This window comes from Delphinus delphis, chromosome 10 (genome assembly GCF_949987515.2).
Source record: "Delphinus delphis chromosome 10, mDelDel1.2, whole genome shotgun sequence".
Taxonomy (NCBI): Eukaryota; Metazoa; Chordata; class Mammalia; order Artiodactyla; family Delphinidae; genus Delphinus; species Delphinus delphis.
The window spans coordinates 99,578,012-99,605,882 of NC_082692.2; the positions used below are offsets into that span (position 1 = coordinate 99,578,012).

General features: G+C 55.1%; 2 protein-coding genes across 2 annotated transcripts in view; one reads left to right on the forward strand and one right to left on the reverse strand.

The window, feature by feature from the left end:
* Positions 1 to 2,658: 2,658 nt before the first annotated feature.
* Positions 2,659 to 6,664, forward strand: H1-8 (H1.8 linker histone). Its single transcript, XM_060023795.1, has 4 exons — positions 2,659 to 2,940; positions 4,633 to 4,975; positions 6,025 to 6,089; positions 6,413 to 6,664. The coding sequence occupies exons 1-4, from the start codon at positions 2,659 to 2,661 to the stop codon at positions 6,662 to 6,664; spliced, it is 942 nt and encodes a 313-aa protein (XP_059879778.1).
* A 3,635-nt stretch (positions 6,665 to 10,299) lies between these two features.
* The window catches only part of PLXND1 (plexin D1), a 51,981-nt gene continuing 34,409 nt past the window's right edge, over positions 10,300 to 27,871 (reverse strand). The window contains exons 16-36 of the mRNA XM_060023095.1: positions 27,063 to 27,230; positions 26,892 to 26,982; positions 26,454 to 26,717; positions 26,219 to 26,368; positions 25,240 to 25,354; positions 20,394 to 20,501; positions 20,202 to 20,314; positions 19,202 to 19,306; positions 18,521 to 18,651; positions 17,917 to 18,115; positions 17,109 to 17,255; positions 16,808 to 16,964; positions 16,279 to 16,382; positions 16,133 to 16,196; positions 15,410 to 15,444; positions 15,073 to 15,177; positions 14,375 to 14,538; positions 13,122 to 13,269; positions 11,898 to 12,038; positions 11,684 to 11,758; positions 10,300 to 11,428 (exon numbers count right to left, since the gene is read on the reverse strand). Of these exons, the coding sequence (XP_059879078.1) occupies positions 11,312 to 11,428; positions 11,684 to 11,758; positions 11,898 to 12,038; positions 13,122 to 13,269; positions 14,375 to 14,538; positions 15,073 to 15,177; positions 15,410 to 15,444; positions 16,133 to 16,196; positions 16,279 to 16,382; positions 16,808 to 16,964; positions 17,109 to 17,255; positions 17,917 to 18,115; positions 18,521 to 18,651; positions 19,202 to 19,306; positions 20,202 to 20,314; positions 20,394 to 20,501; positions 25,240 to 25,354; positions 26,219 to 26,368; positions 26,454 to 26,717; positions 26,892 to 26,982; positions 27,063 to 27,230 (2,701 nt within the window). The 3' untranslated portion in view covers positions 10,300 to 11,311. The remainder of the gene's footprint in view (positions 11,429 to 11,683; positions 11,759 to 11,897; positions 12,039 to 13,121; positions 13,270 to 14,374; positions 14,539 to 15,072; positions 15,178 to 15,409; positions 15,445 to 16,132; positions 16,197 to 16,278; positions 16,383 to 16,807; positions 16,965 to 17,108; positions 17,256 to 17,916; positions 18,116 to 18,520; positions 18,652 to 19,201; positions 19,307 to 20,201; positions 20,315 to 20,393; positions 20,502 to 25,239; positions 25,355 to 26,218; positions 26,369 to 26,453; positions 26,718 to 26,891; positions 26,983 to 27,062; positions 27,231 to 27,871) is intronic.

Genomic DNA, 27,871 nt, shown 5'->3' on the forward strand with positions numbered 1-27,871 from the left:
CCCGTGTACCTCAAAAAAAAAATATATATATATATATATATATATATATTTTAGCCACTTGATTCCTTTTTTGTCTTTAGTTTTTGCAAATTGGTTGGAAATCAACATTTCTAATCACAATGTTTAAATCAGGTTTCATAATTAAACCACTTTTATGTGATTTACGGTGACTGACAACTTCTCATACTGTCTCCCTCCTCACCCTTGGGTCCTACTCTCCTTTGCAACTTTTTAAAAATAACAGCTTATTGGGCTTCCCTGGTGGCGCAGTGGTTGAGAGTCCGCCTGCAGATGCAGGGGACACAGGTTTGTGCCCCGGTCTGGGAAGATTCCACATGCCGCGGAGCGGCTAGGCCCGTGAGCCATGGCTGCTGAGCTTGAGCGTCTGGAGCCTGTGCTCCGCAACGGGAGAGGTCAGAACAGTGAGAGGCCCGCGTACTGAGGAAAAAAAAACAACAGCTTATCGAGATATCTCAACAATTCACATACCATACAATTCACCCATTTAAAGTGTACAATGGCTTTTAGTATATTCACAGTTGTGTACCCATCTCCACAGTCAATTTTAGAATATTTCCATCCTCTCTAAAGAAAACCTGTACCCATTAGCTGTCACTCCCCATCCCTGCCCACCTCCCAGCCCCTGGCAACCACTAATCTACCTTCTGGCTCTGATTTGCCCATTCTGGACATTTCATATAAACTAACTCATACAATATATGACTTTTTGTGACTGGCTGCTTTCACTCTGCATAATGTTTTCAAGGAAGTACTTCATTCCTCCTGTTGCCTGGATGACATTGTATTTTACGTCTATAACACGTTTTATTTATCCATTCACTAGTTTATGGACTTTGGGGTTGTTTCTGCTTTTGGGCTATTATAAATAATGCTGCTATGAACATCTGTGTACACATTTTTGTGTGGATGTATATTTGCTTTTCTCTTGGGCATAGGAGTGAAATTCTTTTGTTACTTTTTATGATGAAAACTCTTTTTTTTAAATAAATTGATTTATTTATATTTTATTTTTGGCTGTGTTGGGTCTTCATTGCTGCGCACGGGTTTTCTCTAGTTGTGGTGCGCGGGGGCTACTCTTTGTTGTGGTGCATGGGCTTTTCATTGCAGTGGCTTCTCTTGTTGTGGAACGTGGGCTCTAGGTGTGTGGGCTTCAGTAGTTGTGGCATGCAAGCTCAGTAGTTGTGGCTCACAGGCTCTAGAGCACAGGCTCAGTAGTTGTGGCGCATGGGTTTGGTTGTTCTGCGGCATGTGGGATCTTCCCGGACCAGGGATCGAACACGCGTCCCCTGCATTGGCAGGTGGATTCTCAACAACTGTGCCACCAGGGAAGTCCCATGATGAAAACTTTTTTTTTGTGGTACGCGGGTCTCTCACTGTTGTGGCCTCTCCCGTTGCGGAGCATAGGCTCCGGAGGCGCAGGCTCAGCGGTCGTGGCTCACGGGCCCAGCCGCTCCGCAGCATGTGGGATCTTCCCGGACTGGGGCACGAACCCGTGTTCCCTGCATTGGCAGGCGGACTCTCAACCACTGCACCACCAGGGAAGCCCCGATGAAAACTTTTAAATGGACACAAAATTAGACTGAATGATACAGTGACCTGCGCCCCTACCCCAGGCAGCCATCACCCGACTTCAACAGCTAACAGCCTTTAGGTACCCTTGTTTCACCTACTGTCTTATTTCGAAGTAAATGCTAGACTTATCATTTCATCTGTAAACAGTTCTGTATTTATCTTTTATTTATTTATTTATTTGGCTGCACGTGGTCTTAGTTGTGGCAGGCAGGCTCCTTTGTTGCAGCCCACCAGCTCCTTAGTTGCAGCACATGGGCTCCTTAGTTGTGGCATGCAAACTCTTAGTTGTGGCATGTATATGGAATCTAGTTTCCTGACCAAGGATCGAACCCAGGCCTCCTATGCTGGGAGCACGGAGTCTTACCCACTGTGCCACCGAGGAAGTCCCAGTTCAGTATTTATCTTTAAAAGATAAGAACCTCTTAAAATAATTGCAATACCATCAGCACACTGGAAACAGTATCATCCTGAATATCATGAAATATTCCAGTGTTCACATTTGTCTAGTTGCCTTTTTTTTTTTTCCAGTTGGATTGTCCAAATCCTATTCTGAGTCTGAGCAAGGCCCCCATGTTGCATTTGGTTAAAGGGGTTCTTAGGATCTTTCCTCTCTGGGGCCCTTCCCACATTGTCTTTTCCTCCTTGCTTGTTTGTAGGAGAAACCGGGCCGTGTGTTCTGGAGCGTTCCTCACGGTCTGGGTTTTACTGATTTCATGCCCGTGGCCCTTGCATTTCCTGTAAACTGGTAGTTAGAGCTAGACAACTGACCTGGTGTAGGTTTGTTTGTTAAAGAACGCTTTAATGCTTTTATTGAGCCTTCGTGGAGGGCTGCTGCGTGCCCAGCCCCACGGTGGGCACCGGGAGACCCCGGGTGGCCAAGCAGTGCCCCCACGTCTGCTCCCAGGCCAGGGGGCAGTGGCCCTGACCTGGGGTGGGGGTGAGGGGTGTGTACTTGATCCCCCGGCCGCTTGCTCACACACAGTGGGGCCTGGCCAGCGCCTAGTGGGTGTTTCACTAGGCATGTTTGTCCTCAGCGGGGTCTGAGGGAGGTCTGGGCCCCGGGTGATGTCCTGCTGTCTGTCCGTAGGCCTGATCCGGAGCGGCGTCCGAGAGCCCCGCCGCCACCCTCCGGTGCTGCGCATGGTGCTGGAGGCGCTGCAGGCGGGGGAGCAGCGCCGGGGTACCTCGGTGGCGGCCATCAAGGTTTACATCCTGCAGAAGTACCCGACAGTGAACGTCCTCCGGTTCAAGTACCTGCTGAAGCAGGCCTTGGCCACAGGCATGCACCGCGGCCTCCTTGTCAGGCCCGTCAACTCCAAGGCCCGGGGAGCCACTGGCAGCTTCAAAGTCAGGCACTGGGAATGGGGTGGGGGGTGGCGAGAGGCCCCAGGGTGCAGGTGGACTTGCCCGAGGGCTTGAACCCCAATTCCAGCTCTTTCTTCCCAGCCTCTGGGTGCTGGTTCCCTGCCCTGTTCCCTCTCTCCTTCTTTCTCTTCTCGTTCTTCCTCTGTCTTTGCCGAGACCCCCCGTCTCCCCGGGAAAGCTGAGCACCCACACGGCCCCAGTCACCCTGCTGCTTCCGCCTCCATCCCTGTCGGGTGTGTTGAGTGACCAGAGACCGTCTCAGCTGTTCCATTTCTGGGTCCTTGGCGTCCGTGACCCCTTCCTGGAATTCCTTACCACGGGCGGCACAGACCCAACCTTGGCCTCTACGGGGTTACAGAAATGGGGTTTGTTCCCCGTGCTGTCTGGCTCCAGACCCGTGGTCTCCAGACCAGGGCTGACACCTCCCTGAGCCCCTACATCCTCCTCTTTCAAAGGGGAGGGTCACCCAGAGCTAAGGGCAAATTTGGCCACAGAATTAAGCCCCAGCATCATGACTGCCAGCTGCCACCAGGGAAATCTCAGCGACACAGACATGGGGTCTGTCTTGTCACTGCTGTGCCCCAGCAAGTAGCAGTTCCTCTGACAGGCTCCATGGAACACGGTGGAACGTTCTCAACCTCCACGTTCCAATCCCTGTGGGAATAGGGTGGCTGAGCACAGGGGATCCCCCCTCCTGGAACTCTGGGTGTGTGGGTCAGAGATTGGACACCAGCCATGGCAAGGCCAGGGGCACAGGGTGGGGTGAAGGGAAGCAAGAGAGGGCACTGGGAGTGCGTGTGACTGGGAGACGGTCAGGAAAGTGGGCCAACGAGCTGGGAGGCAGGGAAGGGGGTCTTGGGTACCACGGAGTCAGGAATGTGTGTGTGCAGAGAGTGGGAGTTGATTCTGGTCTTGGTGGGTAACGGGGAGCCGTGAGGGTCCAGGGATGCTGGGAGCAGCGTCATCAGCTGGGCTCTAGAGGGGCAGGGACCACCTGTTTGCCGGGGACGCTTGCATCCTCCTGCCACTTGTACCCTCTCTGTTGGCCCCATTGTAAAGATGAGGAGACCGAGACCAGAGGGGGAGGAGAAGACTTGGGCGAGTCGCCCTTGGGCTGGGGTTGAGGCCCCAGGAAGCCACGAACTCTCAGCCGTCTGACTTCCATGTCCGTGTCCAGCTACACAGAAGCGAAGCGGCAGGGAGACTTGGGGACACAGTGGTGTGAGGCGGGGAGGTGGGGAGTCCGAGCCACAGTCTGTGGATGGTGTTGGGGGGTCAAAGGAGAGTATAGGTTAGCATCTCAGAGATACCGTTAGGGCTCAGTGTGCACGATGTGCTCCCAGAAGCCTGGCTCTGAGGCTTCCGGGTGCGGGGGTGGGAGGCGCGTGCCCGCCACCTGTGCAGGGAGGGTAGGAGAAGCTTGGGCGAGTTTTGGAGACTCGGGTTCCTTAGCTCCTAATGGCAGCACCGTTCCTCACAGTGCGTGAATGGGTGGAATGCACTACTGGCAGCCGGCATTTAGGAGGTGGTTTTGCGTGCTCTCCGCAAGCCCTTGGCCGCCTTCCTCTCCCCCTTCTTTGGGATGGGGTCTTCTCTGAGCCTCATGTAGGGTATAGGGGCGTAAGACATCCAGAACCTCTGCTCTCAATCCCACCCCGTTCTCTCCTCCTCCAGTTAGTTCCCAAAGACAAAAGGAAAATCCAGCCCCGGAAGACGTCCACCATGACGGCCCCCAGGAGGCCTGGTCAAGCTGAGGGAAAGGACTCCAAGAAACCAACTGAGTCAAAGAAGAACCCACCCAACCCAGGCGATGTGAAAAAAGGATCCAGGAAGCCGGGAGAGGGGAGGACAGCTCCCCCCAAACCAGGTGCAGCCAAGAAGGCCCCCAAGAAAGGCCAGCAGACCAAGGACCAAGAGGCAAGACTGGGTGAGGCCAAGAAGTCCTCCCAACAGCCAGACAAGGCCACAAAGGCCCCTCCCATTGCCAGTGGGCCCAGCGGGAAGTCAGAGGTCAAAGGTGGAAGGAGCAGCCGAGGTATGGATGTGAATGGGGTGAGAGGAGGGCATGGGAGGGGGTTTCTGGCAGCCACGGGACATGAGCTGGAATGGAGGGGCCAGCTCTGGGAGGAGGGGTTTCTAGCCAGTGTGCCCTGAGCACTTGGCTTGACTCAGAGAGACAGAGAATGCATGGTAGCTGGTGGGGGTGGGTATGGGGGAGAAGAGCGCAGAGAGAGGAGGGAGGGGTCATCTCTGAGAAGGATCAGGGGAGGCTTCCTGGAGGAGGTGTCCCAGGCAGAACAGCTTGTGCAGAGGCCTGGAAGCTTGAAGAAGGTGGAAGAAGTACAAATAGTTGTGTCTGTGTGCACTGGGGGAGGGGGAGGGGAGGTTGTGAAGGGCAGCAGGAGGCTGGACTTTATCTGGAGGACGATGAGGACCCACAGAAAGACTCTGAACAGGGGACAGCTAGGGCCCAAGGTGTTCTTAAAAATGTATCCTGGGGCTTCCCTGGTGGCGCAGTGGTTGAGAGTCCGCCTGCCGATGCAGGGGACACGGGTTCGTGCCCCGGTCCGGGAAGATCCCACATGCCGCGGAGTGGCTGGGCCCGTGAGCCATGGCCGCTGAGCCTGCGCGTCCGGAGCCTGTGCTCCGCAACGGGAGAGGCCACAGCAGTGAGAGGCCCACGTATTGCAAAAAAATAATAATAATAAAAGAAAAATGTATCCTGGCTGCCATGTGGAAGATGGGTTAAAGGCTAGAGGCAGATACACCTGTTGGGGGCATTTGGTGTGGACAGGCGTGGAGCTGTGAACGGAGTGAGGGGTGGTCATCCACTGTCCAGTTAATCCTCCAACTGTCCGTGGGAGAGAGGCTGCTACCTTCAGTTGGCAGACTAGGGCACCCAGACTCAGAGAGGCTAAACTACTTGCTCCAGGTCACACAGCCTGCAAGTGTCAGAGTGAGGACTGGGCCCTGGGCAGGACGAGGGCTGTGGGACCCCTGAACCTTCCTGCCCAGCAGCAGCTCCTCCTGAAAGGGGTGTTTCTCACATGCCATCCCCTCTTCCAGCAGATACCAAGGCCCACAGGAAAACAAAGCCTGGGAGTCAGAGTTCCAAACCCACGGTCACCAAGGTAGGTGCCTGGGTGACTTCCTGCTCCGGGTCTCCAGCGACCAGAGCTTGGGCCTCCCCACCTGGCCCCAGAGGGGTCAGCCGAGGAAGGGGGCAACTTATTTTCCTACAAAGTACAGAGCACTTTCCTCCCCTCCCCGGCCCTTCAGCGCCGTGAGGATCACCATCCCCATTTTATAGATAAGAGGCTGAGACTTAGAGAGGTGAGGTCACTTGTCGAAAGTGACCCAGCGCTGGGATTTCACCCCTAAGTTCGTGGGCTCTGAGCTGTGCACCCAGCCCTGCCCAGCTCTGTCCCCTTGCTCCTGGTTTGCTTTCTTATAGGGCGAGGATGCTGCTGCTTCCCCAGCCAAAAAGAAGATGGGCAGCAAGGTCCCTAAAAAGGCTGCTGCGCAGGGGGCCGGGGAGGGGCCTAAAGCCAAGGCCCCTGTTCCTCCCAAGGGCAGTGGGTCCAAGATGGAGCCTGTACCACTGGCCAGGAAGGCAGAGGCCCCTAAAGGCCCGAGAAAGCCTGGCATTCCCACCAAGTCCTCTGCGTCCAAAGCGGCCAGTAAGAAGGCAGAAGCCGAGAACTAGAGGCGGGGTGGAGACAGACTGAGATTCTACTTTTTTATTCCCCTAAAAACTATCACTCTATTTCACTGTAACCTATTTATCAATAAAGACTTTTCCCCCCACAAATTGGTGTGGAAGGAGGCTGAGGTCTAAGGATTTGGCCATCCAGTGCTAGGACCCAGATAGAAGCTTCTGCCCTGGGGAGATGCAGACCGCTGCAGGGATCCAAAGTCACCTAGGCACCCGTGGAGGCACTGGAAAGGTGTTTAATGCAGCCTGAGATCTGGGACTGCTTCCTGGAGGGGGCAGCTTTTGGTTTTAAAGGATGAGTAGGAATTGCCAGATAGATGAGGGGAAGGGCCTTGCAGGCAGAGGGCCCAGAATGTGGGGTGGAGCTGGGAGGATGGGGATTTGTGGTTTTGAGAGGAGAACAGGTGGGGGAGGGGTGGCATGAGCCCCGGGCCATGGAGATGGGGCAGGAAGGTGTGGAAGGGTGGACTAAGGAGGGCAGACATCGTCTTGGGGGCATTGGGGAGCCAGGGTGGGTTATAGGCAGGGAAGAGGCTGACGTGGTGTGTGTTGAGAAGGATCCCTGTGGCTGCGGAGAGGAGGGGTTAGAGGAGCTGAGAGGAGGTGTGGACTGTTCGACTAGTCACTGAGTAGGACTGTGGGCCCCTCGGGAATCCTCAGAAGGAAGAGAAAGCGCAAAGGCTGTGGGGTGGGAATGCTCTTGACAGGCATGTGTGGCTAAAGCCCAGATGGAGACAGAGGTGAGGTCTGGGGTGTTTTAAAAACGTATGTGACACTGTTCCCATGGAGAGCTGGAGTCTGTGCCCCTGCCCCTTGAACCTGGGCTCGTTGATTGCTTGACCAATAGACTACAGTGGAATTCACGTTAGGACAGTTGCTGGGCTCAGGCCTTAAGAGACTGGCAGCTTCTACTTCCTGTGTGGGGGTTGTTTCTTGTTGTTTTTTCGCTTTTTAATAGTTGCTCTTAGAACTCAGCCACCATGCTGTGTGGAAACCCAAACAGCCGGTGGAGAAGAATTGAGGCACCCCAGTTGTCAGCCCCAGCTGGGCTCCCTGACCAGCCAGCACCAATTTGCCAGCCATGGGAGTGCACCATCTTGGAAATGGATCGCCTATCCCAGTTGAGTGGCCCCCCTGACACCACGTAGAACAGGGACGGGCCTTCCCTGCCGAGCCCTGCCCCAGGCAGACACATAAGCACCACAAATGTATTGGGGTGGTTTGTTACGCAGCAGTAGATACCATAACAAGGGCTGCAGGGTAGACTAGGGCAAGATCCTGAAGGGCCTTGTAAGCCAGGGTAGGAATTTTGGGTTTTGTTTAATTGTGATGAACAGCCATTAGAGGCCAGTGAGCAGCGGAGTGCCTGCAGGGGGGACACGGGAAGCAGCAGGGGGCTAAGGAGGCGACCCCTGCAATGGTCCAGCTGAGGGGTGGGCCGCCATGGAGGGAGGGGTTAGAAGTAGTGGATTCTGGGTAGAGGTTTAAGCAGGGTGGATGGGATATGCTGAGGGAGTGGATGTAGAAAGGGGTCCACAGTTTGGGGTCCACACAAGTGCTTGTGTGGCGATCACCTCCTGGGGCGAGAACAGCTCGTTCAGGGGGCTGCCAAGAGGAGGTCCAGATGAGGGGTGACTGCTGAGCCAGGGAGTGCGCAGAGACGGAAGGGGTGGATTTGAAGGGAGTCAGAGGTAAGCTGGATGGCACTTGGGAAGGGGAAGATGGGACACAAAGGGAAACTGAGGCAGCCCAGCATGGAGCATCAGACTGTCCCCTTTCTGCCGCTGCTCCCTCAGCCCTGCTCTCTCGTCCCCGAATCCCACGTGAGGCTTTGTCTCACTGCCGATGGCTTCCTGGCTTCCCTGGGGCATCTGTAACGTGGCTGCCAGCAGAGCCCCGAGGGGCACAGTGAGCAGACGGTAGTGAGCTGGGTTGGCGCTTCCCCCTTAGGGGTTCTGGTTGGGGGAGGCACCCTGGGCAGCTTCTGGGGGGGGCGGTTGGGCATCACCGGGCATCCCACCCCCACGAGCTGGCAGCAGGCCAGTAGCCCTGACCTGGCAGAGGCCGGACAGCACCCAGCACCCACGAGACTTGGGAGGGCCTCCTCCCCTGCTTGAGGACAGACATTACGCCAAAGTTTCCACCTCCTGTGACCCTCAGACGGAGCTAAGGGACACCTGTAGCTGCAAGGCAAGTCTTCAGGGCCCCAGACAAGGACTGGGGGTGGTTCACAGTGGTTGGCCACCTTCTGTGCCGAGAAATGACCCTAGAAACTAGAGATGTCCTCCCTGTGCAAATGCGTTTTTAAGCTTCAAGAAGGAATTGCATGTTAATCAGGCATTAAAACAGGCCATGGAATAGTTAATGGCATAGGAAGATGTTGCATGGGGGATGAGGCAGCTGCGAAATGGTGAGTACATCCTGATCTCGATTATCACTCCTCAGCCTCCGACCCAGGCAGGCACACGATTTGGAGTTTGGAATGGCATGCTCTCAGATTTTAACCATGGGTGGGTTAGGGTAGCTTTTATTTTCTTCAGGCTTTTCGTACTTCCTGACAGTTCTGCAGAAAACATGTATTCATTCTAGCATCACACCCCCCCAAAAAATTCTTATCAAATTGTGTAAATAACTTAGACTAGAAAGTCTGCTGCTTAATAAAAAGGCATCAGTGATCAGAATAGAGAATTTGAAAAGATAAAGAATCTCCGCCCAGAAGGCACTACAGGAAGAGGCTATTTTTAAAGCTAAAAATTGTTTACTTTTCTCATTTTTCTGTTCTCAATTCTAGAACTGGTATTTTTGGGATTTTGTTTAAATTGTACGAATTTTTCTGTCCTGGCTCTTACTCCTGATTAATGTGTGTGTGGGGGGGGATTATTTTTCCTTCATAAAAAGAAAAAACTAACTTAAGCCGCTTCTGATTTGGAGGTGGTCCTTTAGTGACCTTTCCTGGGGGTCAGTGAACCTCAGCCCCAGCTCAGGCCTAGAGCCAGCTGGGTGGGCTGGGGGTCTCTGTGGTATTTGCTGATCCCAAGTCATGTGCTGAGGTGAGAAATAGTGCAGGGTTATACCAGCCTGGGAGAAACTGTCTCTGTTTCCTCATCTGAATAATGGAGTTAATGGTATATATTTATGACAAATTCAGGGCGAGTGTGTAAACGGCAGTTCTCTTTCCAGGGTGGTCACCTTGGAGCTCCCCACACGCTTTGGGGGCCGCTGTGGGAACTCCAGCCTGGAGGAAGCATGGAACAGAGGAATGAGGGGCCCACGCAAGCTGGTTTTTGGCTTCCCTGTGCCGTGACATGGGAAATTCCTCGACTGTGCTGAGAGTCAGTTTCTACATCTGTAAAATGGGGATGATATTCTGTTCCTCACGGCTTATTACATAGGTAAGTAGGTTAGGAGCAGGGCCTACCCAGGGGTAGATGGCACACAGCAGCTGTGACATATTCCTGGTGGTCAGTGGATGCCCGCATTTCCCCACTGAACCTCCTTGGAAGCGGAGTTGGTATCTGCCCACCCCTCACGAGGGGAGCCGGGCAGGGTCCTAAGCCAGGCCCCCCTCCCTCCTTTCTGCTACAAGTACAGCCATCTCAGGATAAAAGCTGGAGCCCACGGCAGGTTTTCCCATCAGGCTTTTATTATAAAGAAGGTTCCAGAGCATCCCAGCCTCCCCCTCCAGCCCAGCCCCAAGGTCTGCGACCTGTCCCAGCACTGGCTGGGTCAGCCCCAGCCAGCCGCTTCTGGCAGAACAGAAAGGACGGTGTTCTCAGGGCGCGGGGGGTCTCTGCCAGGTCTGCCTGTCCCCTGGAACAGTCATTTCCAGTGTTGCGCTGGGAGCCCCTCGGGACCCCTCCCCGGGTCCTCTGCACTAGTGGCAGCTATTCACAGTTGGCGCGCGATAAGTTTTTTAATATATAAAAGCTTTTTTTAAAAAAAACAACAACAAAAAGTGGTGCTCTCTTTAGAAACACTTCCAGCAAGATCAAGTAGCCCAGCTACAGCCTCGGTGCAACTCAGCCCCCTCCCCTCCCTCGAGACCAGGATCGCCCAGCACCTGTCCCCTCGGCCCCTGCCCGCCCGGCTCCCAGGGCAGCACAGAGCCTCCCGCGGGCAGTGGTGCTGCCCACTCAGCCAGCGGCCGCTCAAGAACAGAAACCTGACACTGCTGGATGGCGTGTGGCCAGGGTCCTCTGCAGGTGAGTAGAGAAGGGGACAACATTTTGGTGGTTGAAGAAGTGGAAACCAGCTGAAGGCTGGTTCAAGGGGCCTCCCCTCCACTGGGTAGGATGAGGTAGTGTTTCCGGCTGCGACCTCAGGGCCGGGTGGCCTGTTCGCCCATCGGTGGGTTCGTTAGCACTGGGCCGTGCAGGGCAGAGCAAGTGGGGTGCCGTCCAGGCTGTGCTGGGTGGACGGTGGGAGCCTTACCGGGGAACGGCTGCAGCATTTGAGCCCCCAGCCCAGAGCCGGGTCTGGGGGCAGGTGGGAGGGGATGGTGCCCAAGGGGCCAGGGCTGGGGGCTCCGCTGGCTGGCTCAGAGAGGCCCCTCGTGCTGCGTTGTTTCCCAGCCGGAGTCCGAGGCACTGGGGACAAAGCGAACTCGAGGGAGGGCGCCCGTCCTGCCATCCCCCAGGCTCAGGCCTCGCTGTAGCACTCGTAGATGTTGTCCTCCATCAGGGCCACCACCTGCTCAAACTTGTGCTGCAGCTGCGTCCTCCGGGCTGTGGGGTTTGCCTCCAGGGCGCTCATGATCTGAGGGGGAAGCGGAGGGAGCTGGGCCAAAGCCCGGGCCCAGGACCCCCGGGTCCCACTGCACATCCTGGGGGAGAACACACCGCCTGGATTTCCACTGCTGGTGGCCACCCCAAAGCGGAAACGTCCTGGGGATATGAATGCCTGAGAGGGACCCTCACCCTGGGTTTGTTTCCCTGAGCAGGTGGCAGTGAGCAGGGCTGACATGGGGGCATCGTAGCTCCGAGGCGGGGCCTCGCACTGGGGGCTACTCACCTGTGGGCGATACCTCTTGGCGTATTTATAAATCTCGGCCATGGCCACGTTGGTGTTGAACTCATTCTGGTATTTCTGTGAGGAAAGACAAGGCGGAAGTCGGAGAGAGGTTGACTCCATGGTCAAAACCAGGCCCAGCCCAGCCAAGACTCGCTGCTTAAACACAGCTCCTCGCTGACAGTCAAGTCCCGCCCGGCAAGGTCCTGCGGCGCACCCGTGACTCCTCCGCCAGGTGCGCGTTCATTTCCTGCTCGCTGAGCGGAGTCATGTCATGGATCTGTTTGTAGTAGCGCTGCACGATTTTCCGGTACTCGGGAATCTCCTTGGCGTAGAGGAGCTTGTTGGTCGGTGAGTCCTGGGCAGAGGGGAGTGAGGGATTCAGACACAGACTCGTTTTCTCCTGGATGAGCCCTCGTCTCTCCTGCCACACAAACGAGCCCATCACTGAACGTCCCCGCCCTGCGGGCTTTGGACCAGGGACCCCCACCCCTCTCCTCTCCGCCCTTGTACTTGGAACCCCTGCCCTATTTTCTACGGAAGTGTCAGGGTGATGACCTCAAGAGGGGGACCGACTTCTGGGGGGAAAGTGCATGGGCTTGTGCCAGCTCTCTGACACGCAGGCTGTTTTGTTTGTATCCTTGCTTAGGGATATGGGCCTTGGTGGCTAAGATTTCTGGAAGCCTGACTGCTGTCTCAGTGGAATATTTCCCACCACATGTTTCCTACGCCTGAAAGCAAAACGTGCCAAGTATGTTCCCAGTTCTCTGTCATGGGCGTCCTGCTTTCCGAGATAGTGTGTGAGAGGTGACGGCATTTTCTGCCTCTCGTGGCCTCTCTCTGAAAGTCATGGGCTAAACACAGGGCCGGGCACCGGCCCTCCTGCAGGGGCAGGTCTAACTCTACCATTTCATTAACGCTCACAGCCTCCCTGCCCGGCCCAGGCCCTTCCCTCGGCCTGGAATGCCGCTCTCTCTCCTCCGGGCCTGCTAAAGCCAGCTGGGTCCTCTCCCTGCAGACAGATGCCTCAGGGGTCTCCCTCCTGCATGTATTCAAAGGTCTTGGTCACTTGTGCCCCCCTCTGCCCACCCCTTCACTCAGTGCCCACTGGATGGCTCTTGACCATCAGGGCTGCCGTCCGGAGCCCACGGGTCTCCGATGGTGTGCCAGACCACACAGGCTTTCCACGTTCACTCTGGCTTCTCCCGGCCTGGCTCCACGGCCTCAGCGTTGGGAACTGGTGCGGGGCACACCTGAGGCAGCTGCAGCCAGTCTGCAGCCACGTAGTTTGACTGTGGGTGGTGGTTTCTGGGAGTCCCCCCGCCCGCTTCTGATGACCGCGTTCATTCCCACGTCCCCCAGATCTGAGCTCTTTTGTTTCCCCTCCCAGGAAGATCTCCGTCCCCATCAGCACCAGATGGCCTGCCCAGGAGCAGCTGACCTTGCCCAGCTGCAGGTCCGAGATGGAACAGGCGTCGATGAAGGCCTGTGCGATGACTGAGAGGCAGGCATCGATGTGGTCCGTCTTCTCGATGTCAAAGACAAACTGTGGGTTTTTTAGGATGTTCACCCAGAACCGGAGAGGAAGGCTGTGGGACAGAGAGTGACAGGGGCAGCGGCGTGAGCCCCCCCCGGGGGTGGGCAGCAGAGGCAGTGGTTGCCGAGGGGGCTTGGGACAGGCTGGCTTTGCCCCTCGAGGCCAGCGGAGACTAGTCACAGGACGGAACCTCTGGAAACCTCGGTTTGCTCCCCCACAAATGCGGCTGATGGCCATCCCCGGCCGGCTGGGGCAGCAGAGGGGCTGGGAGCCGGGTTTCCTGTGTGGAGAGGGCCACGGGCTGCGGCAGGAGCTGCAAGGCCTGACTTCACCCTTGCTGCCCGCCCCACCCCTGCACAGTCGCCCGCTCTCACGCAGCAGCCTGGAGCCAGCGAGACAGTCCTGGTTCCCATTAGAACCCCCGCCCTGCCCCCGCCCTGCCCCCGCCTCGCAGCCCATGGCTCCTCCTCCAGCCCCTGCATGGCTGCGGGAAGTCCATCATTAACTGGGTCACCAGGCAAACTGAGGGAGGGAAGAGGCCTGGATCCTTAGCCTCAGGGGGCCAGAGGGTTGGTAACACCCTCCTCCCCAGTGACTGGGCAGCCTGGGACATACAGACCCCCCACCCCACCCCAACCAGAGCTCTGAGCAGCCCCTGCAGCTACACAGAAACTTCTAGGTCTGCGGCATGTTTTTCTGAGCGTTAGGCTAAGGTTTTCAACAACTTCTTGTTGGGGTTTGTGACCATGAAAAGGTAAACCGTGCCTCAAAGGAGGGATGTGATCGGGGGCAGGAACATCTCCACGAGCCTCAGTGTGCTCATCTGTAAAACGGAGCTGACGGTGCCCACCGCAGAGGGGTGGAGGAGAGTGATGGTAAGGGCAGAACTTAGACAATGCTCACTTTTAGTTAATTCTTACAATTAAAGTGGGTTACTTTTACTGCCCTGGTTTTATAGCTAGGAGAAACTAAAGCACAGAGAGGTTAAGTCACTTACCCAAGGTCACACAGCTTGGAATGGCATAAGGGATTGAACCCAGGCCGGTGGGCTGAGAGACCAGGCTCTGAACCCCCGCACCACTGCTGCCCCCAATGATAGAGTGAATCACACAGCCCTCCCCCCCTGGCCTCCCACCCACACCACACTGGCCCACCACCTGTTGGTCTTCCAGATGTGTAGGGTGTCAGGGTCTGAGATCCCCCTCTTCTCTGCTTGCTCTTCCAGGAAGTCAAAGAAGTACTTGACAGCCAGTGGGGGCTTGTCTTCACGGATACTCAGAATGGCCTTGAACAGGTCATCCAGAAACTTCTGCAGCGTGCCCTGCATGGAAGGAGGTGGCCGTCGTCAGCCCAAGACCACACAGAGGGGGGTAAGCAGGCACCTCTGGCAGTTCAGGGGAGCCCGTGGTGCTGGGACTGAGCAGTGCTGGGTGAATGGGGAAGCTACGTGGCATCAGGCTGGTCATCTAACCTCTCTGGGCCTCGGTCTTCCTGTCTGTGAAACGGGTTAGTGCAACCTACCCCACAAGGGTGTTGGAAGGACTGAGACATAGAGCAGGGAATTGCTGGGCTGGAGTGTGAGCTCTCAGGCGCCCACTCTGCTGCCCCAGCAGTGTGGCCTTGGGGGCATCACTGGGCCTCTGCTGCCCTCCATGTCACACGGGCTGATAGAGAAGTTGTCATCGGGCACCCTTCATGCTGGGAGCAAACCCCTCCTCAGCTGGGACCCAAAGCCCTCAGCCTCTCGCCCCAGAGCCTGGCTGGCCCCACAGGGGAAGCACTGTCCCCCTCACTCCAAGTGTGTGCTCACAGCTGACCCACTGGAGTGAGGACACAGAGATGAGGGTGGGCCCACCTTGGTGGACAGCAGGCGGGTCAGGTAGATCTCTGGTAGCACCTTCTTGCGGTGGCTCTGCCGGTGGGACTTCTTGGGCTCTGCCAGCTCATCCGTGGGCAGCACCTGGGAGGCCAGGGCAGTGGTCAGTGCTGGCGCCAGGCACCATCCCCGGCCGCCCGTGGGCACTGGGCCCTCTTTGTGGTGCACGCGAGCTACCCTGGGTCCCGTTCCCGCTCCCCACTCCAGCCTTTCCCAGGGCCTGCAAGCACTGCCCCCAGAGGCCCAGGGTGGCAGGAAGCCAAGCCGACACCCAGTGAAGGGCGGGCACGCCCAGGGCCGGAGGCAGGGCACTCACCAAATGGAAATACTTCTCTGTGTCCAAGTCTTTCACTGCGAGAGGGAAAACACGCACAATAAACGAGAGAGGAGTGGGGAGAGAGAGAAACAGAAATGGAGACCAAAAGATGGAGAAAGAAACTGAGCTCCATGGACAGAGCGAAACGGACATGTGGAGAGAACAAGGCACAGAGAGAGAAATGCAAAGTAAGAGAGCTGAGAGCGAGATCCAGAGACACACGCAGAGAATGAGGTAGAGAGAGAAAGACAGAGGCGTTGACAGACGGAAACATCCACCAGGTGACGGCAGCAGCAGGGAGACGGTCACGGCCCCTCGAGTAGGGCAGGGCGGCGGCCCTCACCCCCCAGCCCAGACCTCACTGGGAGAGACCCGAGAGCCTGCTCCTTGCCTCAGGAGGGAACCCCAAGACCCAGAGGAGCCTAGGACCCCAGGCCTGGGGCATCTGAAGGTATGAATGGGATGTTTGAGGCGGGGACACAGGCCAAAGCCCACATGGCCTCTTGGAATCACATCCCACCCTCCTGGGGCCTCTCTCTGCTGCCTGCAGGAATCCAGCGCTGAGAGGCCTGGCCACAGGCCCTGCCAAGCAGCCCTGCGGCAGGGGGGCCCGGCCCCGCCCCCAGCAGGGAGCCTCAGCCCGGCCCAGCCCCGTCCCTCCAAGCCTCAGCTTCCCCACTGGGGCCGCTCAGAAGGGGCCCTCCCCACGTCCACCAGCACTACCTCGGCCCAGGGTGTTGTCCTTCTTGTCTGTGAGGCTCATGGCCAGGGAGGCACCTTCAGGGATCTGAGGGGGAGAGAGGCCGAGGTCAGAGGTCGGAGGTCAGGGAGGTTGGGAGTGGTGGGAGGTGGGTGGAGCCGGGGCCCACCTTGTAGTGGGCCAGCGTGTTGAGCTTCTTGCGGCCGTCCTCGACCACCGAGGTGTCGTCCAGGTCCCGCAGGATGTAGCTCTGCGTGCTCGAGGCGAACCACTCTGCGGGCAGGGGGAAGGGCATCAGGGCTGGGAGCAGGGGCCACGGGGAGGCAGGCTCCCAGCGGGCCACACGGGGAGAGAACCGGGGGCACCCACACCTGTCTCTGAGCCTCTACTCGTCCATCTGGGAGACAGGGAGGGGAGAGGGTGCCGGGCGCAGAGCAGGAGCTCTGGAAAGGCCTCATCCTCGGGGCTATCACAGGGATCTCAGAGCTGCTGGGGCAGCAGCCTGCATCGGCCTCCCACCGCAGGCCCTGTCTCCCCTCCCCGCCCCACACAGAGCTCCCGGCAGCTGATCTGTCTGCACGTCCCCAGAGCCACAGCTAGCGCACATCTAATGAGCGGCGGGAGTGTGTGCGCCCAAGGCAGGAGCCTGCGCTGCTGAAGCAGCCCCACGCCTGCCGCCCCTGCCCTACCCTGCCCACCTAGGTCGACGTCCTCGGCACGCGGCCACTGGGAGTAGGGCACGTTCTTGCAGAAGGCTTCCAGGATCTTCTCCTTCACCTGCGTCAGTGTGTCTGTGTCCATGGCCCGCACGCTCAGCGAGTCCATACCGCAGCCCTGGAAGGACACGTTCAGATTCTGCAGGAGAGAGGGGGAGGGTCAGCGGGCGACCACCGGGCCCTGGAGGGGAGACAGCCTGTGGGGAGTGGGGGGGGCGGGCAGCAGTGGAGCCGGGACTCTCCGGGGGTGCGGGACCCCTCCCTGCCCGCCCGCCCGGCTCACCCGGGGCTTGGCCTCGATGTTCTCCCGCAGCAGCCACTCCTCGTTGAGCGTGTAGCGGGCCTTGCCTGTGATGGCGTCGATGGAGCCCTTGTTGATCTGCTGCTTGATGGCGCACAGGAGCAGGAAGAACGGCTCCCCCACCGTCTCCTGCGGAAGGTGCGCGCCTGTCAGAGGCTGAGGCCAGACTGCCTGGCCCAGCCCCTGGCCTCCAGCCCACACTCCAGAGTCCGGCCCCAACCTGGAATGCCTTCGCTACCCGCTTCTGCCAATACCTCCGTGGCTGCCTGCTCATACCGTCCTTTTGATCCTGGTGCCACTGCCTCCCATCCCCCACCCAGAGGTGTCTCTGTGGACTCCAAGCTCGAACATCGCCTAATGTGGGTGGCCACATTCATTTCATCCTGCCAGCAACCCTTCCAGGTATGGGGTGTCATTCTCATTGCTGAGACGCCGAGACTCAGAAAGGGCAAGCAACCTGCTCAGGGTCACCCAGCAGGGAAGTGGCAGAGCTGGACTCAAAGGCACATCAGGGGGCATATGAGGACTGAGAAAACAATCTTCTGAAACAATGCCACTGACAGAGCCTCTGTTCCGTCCTGGGCTGGCTCTGAGCCCTTGCAGGAAGTCAGGCCTTCTCTGAGCCTCAGTTTCCCCATCTGTATAATGGATCCTATGGGGCTGTCCCTGTGCCCTCTGAGCCCCCCATTCCACATCTGCACAAAGAACATGATAATCCCTTCGGCAGAGTTGGCATGAGAATAAAATGAAATCAGGTCCAGGCGGCGGCACAGCTGCCCGGCACCCTCACCCTCAGGCAGCTGTACATGCAGATGGACATCCAGTTGGTGAGCATCTTCTCGACCACGGACTCCGTGCGCCTCAGCATGAGCTTGGGGTTCTTGGCGGCCGAGGCGTCGATGAGGTCCACCAGCAGCTCCTTCATGATGCCCGTATAGTACTCGAGCTTGCCGTGGAGCGCAATGGTCATCAGGGAGGCCAGGCTGCACCTGTGGGTGGGCATGGGCTGGGGGCGTCAGCACCACCCGCACCGCAAGGCCCTGGGCTCCGAGGACCACGCAGTGGGGGTTCTGCTGCTACCTTGTCGCTGGATGGACGGGTGAGTGTGACTAAAATCTCGCTGGAGAAAGGGCTACCTTCCCTACCATGCACAGCAACCGCCATGCCCACGAGCCCTGTCCTGGCAAGCAGACCAGGAAGGGGAAGAATGGGGAGGGGGTCTCAGGACCTCCAACGCCCCAGCACCCAGGGTCTGACGCTGGGGAGATGCCAGCTGCCCCAAGGACATGGTGATTTGGAAACTGGCCCAGGCTTGGATCCAGCCAGGCAGACCCAGGACCGGCTGGGTGGCCTCCAGCAGGCCCCTGGCCTCCCCCAGAGCCTCGCAGCCTGACCTGTCCCGCACTGCGAAGTCCTTCTGTTGCTCCAGTGCGTGGACGAAGACGATGAGGAAGTGCTTGTTGTTGAGCAGCGAGGAGAACAGGCTGATGCCCTCTTCCATGTTGGGCCGGCAGCTCTCGGGGATCTGCAGAAGCATTCAGTGAGGGGGTGTCCACAGAGGTCCAGTGTCTCTGCCTGGCCTAGGAGTCAGCACTTAGGATGCCCTGAATGGCTCCTCAAGTGCTTCCTGGGAGGGGGAGCTCATTACCTTTAGTGGTAGACGCCTCCTACCTCCCTGTGAATGGGAACAGTGGCTCAGTTGAATTGAAAAGTGAGGCTCAGGCAAGGGTGGCTGAAGGCAACCCAGTATCCCTGTGTGAGGTGGGGGGGGACCCTCTCACCTTCCATTCTCTAAGCAGCAGGGGGAGTGGGATGTCCAGGGGGACCCAATCCTCTCCCATCTCTACCTGGCCTGGGGGTCAGCACGTAGAACACCCTGAATGGCCCCTTGAATACCTCCTGTGATGGAGGGCTCACTACCATACAATGGCAGGTTCCTCCCAACTTCCCATGATTAGGATCAATGGGTCAGATGAGCTGGAAAGTGGGGCCCAGAGAGAGATGGGGTTGCCCTGAGGCAGCCCAATGTGTGTGTGTGTGTGTGTGTGTGTGTGTACGGGTGGAGGGCTACTCACCTTCCACTCTCCCAGCAGTGGGTGGGTCTCCTGCACCAGGGAGCTGCCCGGGGAATTGAGGGTCTGGGAGGGCAGGACGTAACGCTCTTCATAGAGGGAGGAGCACTGTGGAGGCAGACCCCCCAGCCCTTCAGCAGGGCCGCAGACCCCCAGCATCTCGGCAGGGCTGCACCTTCCCCTGACGCATGCAGGGGCCACTCGACAAATGCCAAAGCCCACTTTACAAAGGAAGAACAGGCAGTGGGCCACACCCAGGTGCCATAGGACTCCAGAGGAGAGGGGAGGGGAGTCCTCGGGGGCTTCCTGAAGGAAAAGGAGCAGAAGCAGCATGAGCCCAGGTGTGGCAAAGCTCGAGTGCACGAGGCTGAAGGGGAAGCCACAGCAGCTCTGTGCAGAATGAGGGAAACTGAGGCAGAAATGCCTGCAGGGACCACAATATGGGCTCTCTGCGGCTGCTGCATGGAGAACAGTGTGGACGGGGCCAGCAGAGGCTGCTGGCCACTGGCATAAACACTCCTGACAGGCCAGGGAAGGTGGGGACAAGGCAGCGGCCCCTGGAGCAGCACAAGGAGGCATGGAAGGGATGGGACAGAGTCCAGTGGACAGAAGGAGGAGATGTGGAGACCCAGAGAAGCCTCCCTGGGAAGAGGCTCAGAAAGGAGAGGGGCTGGCAGTGAACTGGTGCCTCTACTCACCCCCTGAGAGGGGAGGCATGCCCAGCACCCCCAGGAGAAAAGTGGGCCTGGCCGCCAGCTTCTGTATGGACAATTAAAACATCAGTGGGCAGAGAAGGAAAGGGGGGGAAACTGGGCCCTCTCCCTCGGCAGGCCAGGGCAGGGGCCCAGGCTGCCACAGGCAGGCGTGCAGGTTTCGCACTGCTCAAGGGGCCCAGGCTGCACTTGTCAAGTTCTCCCATCAGCACAGAAGTGCCCTCTAGGTTCTCAGGGCCCAGGGAGGGGTCGAGGAGCTCCTGAGGTAGCCGGCAGGGGCCCGAACTGACCTTAGGGAAGAAGGTGCGGGTCACAAAGTGCTTGTACTCCAGGAAGGGGATGCCCTGGCTGCGGTTCAGCTCCTTGGTGAGATCCGTCATGTCCGTCTGCAGCTCAGCAAAGCCTGGTAAACAGGCAGTGGCTGTGAGTGGATCAGATGGTGAAGCCGAGGCCCAAGGTCCCGCATGGTCGCCACCCGCTACCTTTACGGATTTCCTCTCGGATCTGGGATTCCATCTCCTCCATCTGCAGCAGTGTCTTCTGCCAGTAGCGCTCAGCGCGGCGGCTCTTGGTGCAGAAGACAAACAGGGCTGTGGGCAGCAGAGAGGCGGGTCAGGCCAATGAAAGCCCTTCGGAGAGCATTTGTCGGTACCTGCCCTGTGCAGGGCCTGGGCCTGAAGGGAGAGGTCCTGCCTGCACCCCTCAGCTCCAGCTCCTTGGGGTAGGCGCCTCAGCCCATGGTCCTCTCCTCCCCAGTGGGTTGAAAACTACAGGGCCAAGGGCTTGGGAAACGGCCAGGAAGATAAGGCTCCATGTCCCATTCTTATAATAAGAAATGTGTGTTTGTTTAAAATAGTGATAAACACCTACCCTTCTGAAACTATTCCAAAAAGCTGCAGAGGAAAGAACACTCTCAAACTCATTCTATGAGGCCACCATCACCCTGATACCAAAACCAGACAAAGATACTACAAAAAAAGAAAAATACAGGCCAGTATCACTGATGAACATAGACGCAAAAATCCTCAACAAAATACTACAAACCGAATCCAACAACACATTAAAAGGATCATACACCATGCTCAAGTGGGATTTATCCCAATGATGCAAGGATTTTTCAGTATCTGCAAAAAAAGTCAGTGTGATACACCATATTAACAAATTGAGAAATAAAAACCATATGATCATCTCAATAGACGCAGAAAAAGCTTCTGACAAAATTCAACACCCATTTATGATAAAAACTCTCCAGAAAGTGGGCACAGAGGGAACCCACCTCAACATAATAAAGGCCATATATGACAAACCCACAGCAAACATCATCCTCAATGGTGAAAAACTGAAAGCATTTCCTCTAAGATCAGAAACAAGATGATGATGTCCACTCTCGCCACTATTATTCAACATAGTTTTGGAAGTCCTAGCTGCAGCAATCAGAGAAGAAAGGGAAATAAAGGAATCCAAATTGGAAAAGAAGTAGTAAAACTGTCACTGTTTGCAAAGGGCATGATACTATACATAGAAAATCCTAAAGATGCTGCCAGAAAACTACTAGAGCTAATCAATGAATTTGGTAAAGTAGCAGGATACAAAATCAATACACAGAAATCTCTTGCATTGCTATAGAATAACAATGAAAGATCCGAAAGAGAAATCAAGGAAACAAGCCCACTCACCACTGCATAGAAAAGAATAAAATACCTAGGAATAAACCTACCTAAGGAGGCGAAAGACCTATACCCTGAAACCTATCAGACGCTGATAAAAGAAATTGAAGATAACACAAACAGATGGAAAATATACCATGTTCTGGGACTGGAAGAATCAATATTGTGAAAATAACTATACTACCCAAGGCAATCTACAGATTCAATGCAATCCCTATTAAATTACTGATGGCATTTTTCACAGAACTAGAACAAAAAATTTTACGATTTGTATGGAAACACAAAAGACCCCTGAATAGCCAAAACAATCCTGAGAAACAAAGATGGAGCTGGAGGAATCAGGCTCCCTGACTTCAGACTATACTACAAAGCTACAGTAATCAAAACAGTATGGTACTGGCACAAAAACAGAAATACAGATAAATGGAACCGGATAAAAAGCCCAGAGATAAACCCACGCACCTATGATCAATCTATGACAAAGGAGGTAAGACTATATAGTGGAGAAAAGACGGTCTCTTCAATAAGTGGTGCTGGAAAAACTGGACAGCTACATGTAAAAGAAAAACTAGAACATTCTGTAACACCATACACAAAAATAAACTCAAAATGGATTACAGATCTAATGTTAGGCTGGAAACTATAAAACTCTTAACGGAAAACATAGGCAGAACACTCTGACATAAATCACAGCATTATCTTTTGTGATCCACCTCCTAGAGTAACGAAAATAAAAAGAAAAACAAATCGGACCTAATTAAACTTAAAAGCTTTTGCACAGCAAAAACAAAAACCCAAAAGACCATAAACAAAACAGAAACACAACCCACAGAATGGGAGAAAATATTTGCAAATGAAGTGACCGACAAGGGATTAATCTATAAAATATACAAACAGCTCACGTAGCTCAATATCAAAAAACAAACAACCCAATCAAAAAATGGGTGGAAAATCTAAACACATTTCTTTAGGGAAGACAAACACATGGCCAAAAGCACATGAAAAGATGCTCAACACTGCTAATTATTAGAGAAATGCAAATCAGAACTACAATGAGGTATCACCTCACACTGATCAGAATGGCCATCATCAAAAAGTCTACAAACAATAAATGCTGGAGAGGGTGTGGAGAAAAGAGAACCCTCTTGCACTGTTGGTGGGAATGTAAATTGATACAGCCACTATGGAGAACAGTACGGAAGTTCCTTAAAAAACTAAAAACAGAATTACCATATAACCCAGCAATCCCACTCCCAGGCATATATCCAGAGAAAACCATGATTCAAAAAGATACATGCACCCCAATGTTCATTGCAGCATTATTTACAATAGCCAAGACATGGGAGCAACCAAAATGTCCAACAGAGGAATGGATAAAGAAGATGTGGTACATATATGCCATGGAATATTACTCAGCCATAAAAAATAATGAAATAATGCCACCTGCAACAACATGGATGGACCTAGAGATGATCATACTAAGTGAAGGACATCAGACAGAGAAAGATAAATATCACGATATCACTTATATGTGGAATCTAAAATAAAATGATACAAATGAACTTATTTACAAAACAAACAGACTCACAGGCTTTGAAAACAAACTTACAGTTACCAAAGGGGGAAGGTGGGAGGAGGGATAAATTAGGAGTTTGGGATTAACATACACACACGACTATATAAAACAGATAACCAACAAGGACCTATTGTATAGCACACAGTACTGCACTCAACACTCTAATAACCTAGATGGGAAAAGAATCTGAAAAAGAATGGATATATGTTTATGTATAACTAAATCACTTTGCTGTACACTTGAAACTAACACAGCAATTTAAATCAACTATAATATAAAATAAAAATTAATTTAAAAAAATTACTTGAGTGAAAAAAATAAAATAGTGGTAAACAGTGGATTTCTCTAGATGAGAGAATTATGGGTGATTTCTGTTCTTCTTCTGCTATTTAGCATTTTCAGTTCTTTCTACAACGACGAGGTATTACTTGTGAATTAAGAAACTTTTAAAAGATTACAAAGCAGTATTATATTATAACCCCTTTCTGGGATGTAACACATCTCTATATATCTCATATAACGAGATGCATAAAATATACATGGGGCTTCCCTGGTGGCGCGGTGCTTAAGAATCCGCCTGCCAATGCAGGTGACACGGGTTCGTGCTCTGGTCGGGAAAGATCCCACATGCCGCGGAGCTACTAAGCCCGTGCGCCATAACTACTGAGCCTGAGCTCTAGAGCCCACAAGCCACAACTACTGACCCTACATGCCACAACTACTGAAGCCTGCGTGCCTAGAGCCCGTGCTCCGAAACAAGAGAAGCCACCGCAATGAGAAGCCCGTGCACCGCAACGAAGAGTAGGCCCCGCTCACCGCAATTAGAGAAAGCCCATGCACAGCAACAAAGACCCAACGCAGCCAAAAAATATGTATAATATTTTTATATATTATATATTCTATCCCAGTTTTCCCTAAATTTTCTACATTGAATATATTACTTTTTAAAAAACAGTTTTATTGAGATATAATGCACATGCCATATAGTCTATCCATGTAAAGCATACAATTGAATGGCTTTTAGTATATTCACAGGGTTGTGTAACCATCACCACTATCTAATTTTAGCACACTTTCCCTGCCCCTTGAAGACCCATAACCACAAGTAGTCAGTCCCCATCCACTCTCCCCCTGCCCCTGGCAACCACTAATTTGCTTTCTGTCTTTATCGATTTGCCTATTCTGGACATTTCATATAAACGGAATCAAACTATGTGATCTTTAATGTCTGGCATCTTTCACTCATCATGACATCCTCAAGGGGCATCCATGCTGTACCATGTGTCAGAACTTCTAAAAAATTACAAAGCAGTACTTATAACGCCTTTCTGAGATACAATATATCTATATATATATATATCATACAATGAGATGTATCAAATATATATATTCCTTTATGGCTTAATACTATCCCATGGTATGGATAAACCATACTTGCTTTATCCATTCATCAGCTGATGGACATCTGGGCTGTTGCCACTTTTGGTGATGAATAATGCTGCTATGAACATTCATGCACAGGTGCTTGTGTGGACATATGTTTTCATTTCTCTCGGGCAGATACCCAGGACGGGGACTGCTGGGTCACACGGTAACTTTATTTAACACGTCGAGGAACTGCCAGAGAGTTTGCCATGGCAATGGCACCATTTAAATTCCCACCAGCAGTGTATGAGGGCTTCAATTTCCATGCTACATTGAATACATTACTTTCATAACCATTATTTTAATAGTGGTATAGCCTACCTAAGAGGAAGGTTAATCTTCCTGAACAGCCCTCTTATAAGTACCTTCAGCAGGCCCTACTGACTGGAGAACAGGATCCGAATCCCTCTGCGTGGCACTCAGGGCCCATCGCCTGGGCCCAGCATACTTCTCAACAGCTATTGTCCTCCACCCTTTGTGCTGTGGCTGGGGCACACTCCTCACCACCCTCTGAGCGCCTCACCCATTCCTACCTTCACGCCTTTGTTCAGTCTGCCCCGGCCCACTATGCCTTCTCTCCTACCCACTGGTCTTCAGAGGGGCTGAGGCAAAGTGGGGTAGGTCTGCCCCCCAAAACGACACGAGGGTGGGGCTCCTTACCAACTACGGAGAGCAGCAGCAGGACACTACAGATGACGATGGACACGATGATGGCGGTCTCACTGCCCCCCAGCTGCAGTGTGGCGATGGTCTGGTTGAAGTTCCCTACCTGGATCTGCACAGAGGTGGGGGGAGGGGATTGTATCTTCCCTGGACTTACGCCCTGGCTCTTCTCCTTGCTAGCTGTGCGTTCTTGAGCAAGGCACCTAACCTCTCTGAGCCTCAGATGCCACAACTATAAGACAGAGAGAGCCCCACCCATCTCCTGGGGATGCTATGAGGGCTAAATGAGATGATGCTTGTCAAGCCCTTAGTCCCGAGCCTGGCACAGAAGGGAGACTCAATAAATACAGGCAACTGTGATTATTATTACAGCCTGGGAGGAGCAGCAGAAGAGCCAGTGGCCGGGCAGTTCATAGAGCCTGGCCATGTCCTGAAGTATCTGTGGGGCTGCCCAACGACCAGGGGAGCAGGTGAGTTCTTAGGACTCAAAGGGCAGAACTGGGACTGGGGTACAGGTGAAAGGGAGCTTTTGCAGTCGGAGCCATCCTGGGTGGCATGTGCCACCCGGGAGGGAGTGAGCACCCCATCTCAGGAGGCATGCAAGCAGGTACAGTGCAGAAGAGATCCCACGTTCTAGGCCCTCTCTCCACTCCTGCTTCCCTCCCTCCATGACTCGGCATGGCAACTGGAGGCCCAGACTCTGGGTAGAGCAACAAGTGGAACGGGGACAACTCGTCATGGCCTCTGAGAGCCAGCTGGGGCCGATCACCGACCCTGAACAGATCACTAAGTTTCTGGGTCTCAGTTTCCTCATCCGCCAAGTGGGGAGGTAAAGCTCCTCTTTGCCATGGTTGTCTAAGCTTCTGAGCACGACAACGCTCAGCTGAGACGTGCCGGACAGGGGGCAGATGCTCGGGCACTTGGGACAAGACTGGGGGCCAAGCCCACCTCTGTCTCTAGTGCCCCGTCCACTCACTGTGATGGGCAGCTGCCCCTTGGCTGTGCCCAGGGACTCGTTGACCGAGCAGTGGATGACTCTCTCGGAGACGATCTGGATGTCACAGGCCACCTGGCCAATCTTGACCCGGTACTCGTGGCTCTCGAGGCCCAGGCCGTCCTGCTCCTTCTGCGGGAGCAGAAGGGCTGCTCGTAAGGCCTGTGGCTAAGCCCGGCCTGCTCACGCCCCCCACCTGGCACCCACTGGCACTCACGTGGATGACCAGGGTGAGGGGCTCCCCGGGGTGGTGCTTGATCCACTTCTCCCTCTTCGCCGTGGAGAACTGTGGGTCAGGGAGGTAGTCCAGGCGGAACCTGCTGCCCCGCTGGGCCTCCTCGGGGTCCAGGAGCTCCTCGTCCACGGCTGCCTCATCTGCGTAGGCCCGGCCGTTGAGGAAGAAGTCCACAGGGGCTGACGCGTTGCTCAGGGCCCCGGGCGATGGGCAGGTGATGAGGGTGGAGTTAAGAACCTTGCAGAGCTGGTTTTGGAGGGGGCCGGGGCCAAGGTGGGGGACGGGAGGGATAATCAGATGTGGGAAAAGAGGGGGAGAGAGGCAAAGAGACAGGAGAGGCAGAGATGAGGAGATGTGGTGGAGGGACGCCTGGTCAGCCGGGGCCACAACCAGCCCTGCCCGCCGGGGCCCCGCCCTCACCGTGGGCTCCCGGCCGATGTGGTGCACGGCCATGGACACCTTCTGCACCATGTGGAAACGCTCGCCGGCCACCGTGATGGTCCTGCCGCCACTGTGGGGGGACAGCAAGCCCCGTGAGCCCAGGTGCAGCCCCAGGGAGTGCCCTGGCCTGGGGTCACGTCCTGGTCTCACCTGACGTGGCTGCGGCGGGGACTGATGGCCGTGATGACCGGGTTCTGCTTGTACCAGAAGGTGAGGTTGCCGCGCACGCAGCCCCGGTGCTCGAAGCGCACACACACGGGCACGGGGGCCGGCAGGGTGCCCCCAGGCACCGTGCAGGTGATGCTGGTGTCTGTGCGCCTGCGGAGGACGCGGGCCTCTTCAGCAGGAACCCGCCTCCGTCACTCCCCAGCGACCAACACCCCGTCACCTGGGGCACATGGCCTGGGGTCCAGGCCTGCTCACCTGGCCCCCACCTCATACAGAAATCTTGTTTCCACATTCCCACTGCCGCACCTTTGCTTGCGCTGTCTGCCCCACCTTGGATGCCCTGCCTTCTCTTCTCTGACCTGCCCCATCCCACCTCCGCCAAGAAGCTTCCCAGAAACCCTCCCCTGGCTCTCGCCCCGGTGAGGGCCCTGTGCCCACAGCCCTGAGAGCTCTGACTTCTCCCAATCCTGACCCTCCTGGATGTTCCTAGCTCCTGTGAGAGTGTCTGCTGTACCCTGAGGGCTGAGACTTTTGGGCTCATCTTGGTACCCACAGCAATGCCTATCAATGGCACCTGGTACACATTAAGTGCATAATAAAGACAAGTATTTCACCAAGAGCTTCTGGACCACAACCCTGCCACTAGCCACACCCCTGGGCCAGCGGCAGCTCTCAGAGTGTGTACAATCATCACCATTTTCACTGCAGGTTAAGGTCACTTATGAAGTACCTACTGTATGCTGGGCACAGCACTTCCCACAAGTCACTGGTACTGTTCTTACCGGCTGAGA

Bases quoted from the DNA above. Each gene is read 5' to 3' on its own strand.
- H1-8 (XM_060023795.1), top strand. From the start codon at position 2,659: ATGTCCTGCTGTCTGTCCGTAGGCCTGATCCGGAGCGGCGTCCGAGAG. The intron at 4,976-6,024 runs GTGGAAGGAGCA...CCCCTCTTCCAG, and splicing joins CGGGAAGTCAGAGGTCAAAG to CAGATACCAAGGCCCACAGG. The intron at 6,090-6,412 runs GTAGGTGCCTGG...GCTTTCTTATAG, and splicing joins CCAAACCCACGGTCACCAAG to GGCGAGGATGCTGCTGCTTC.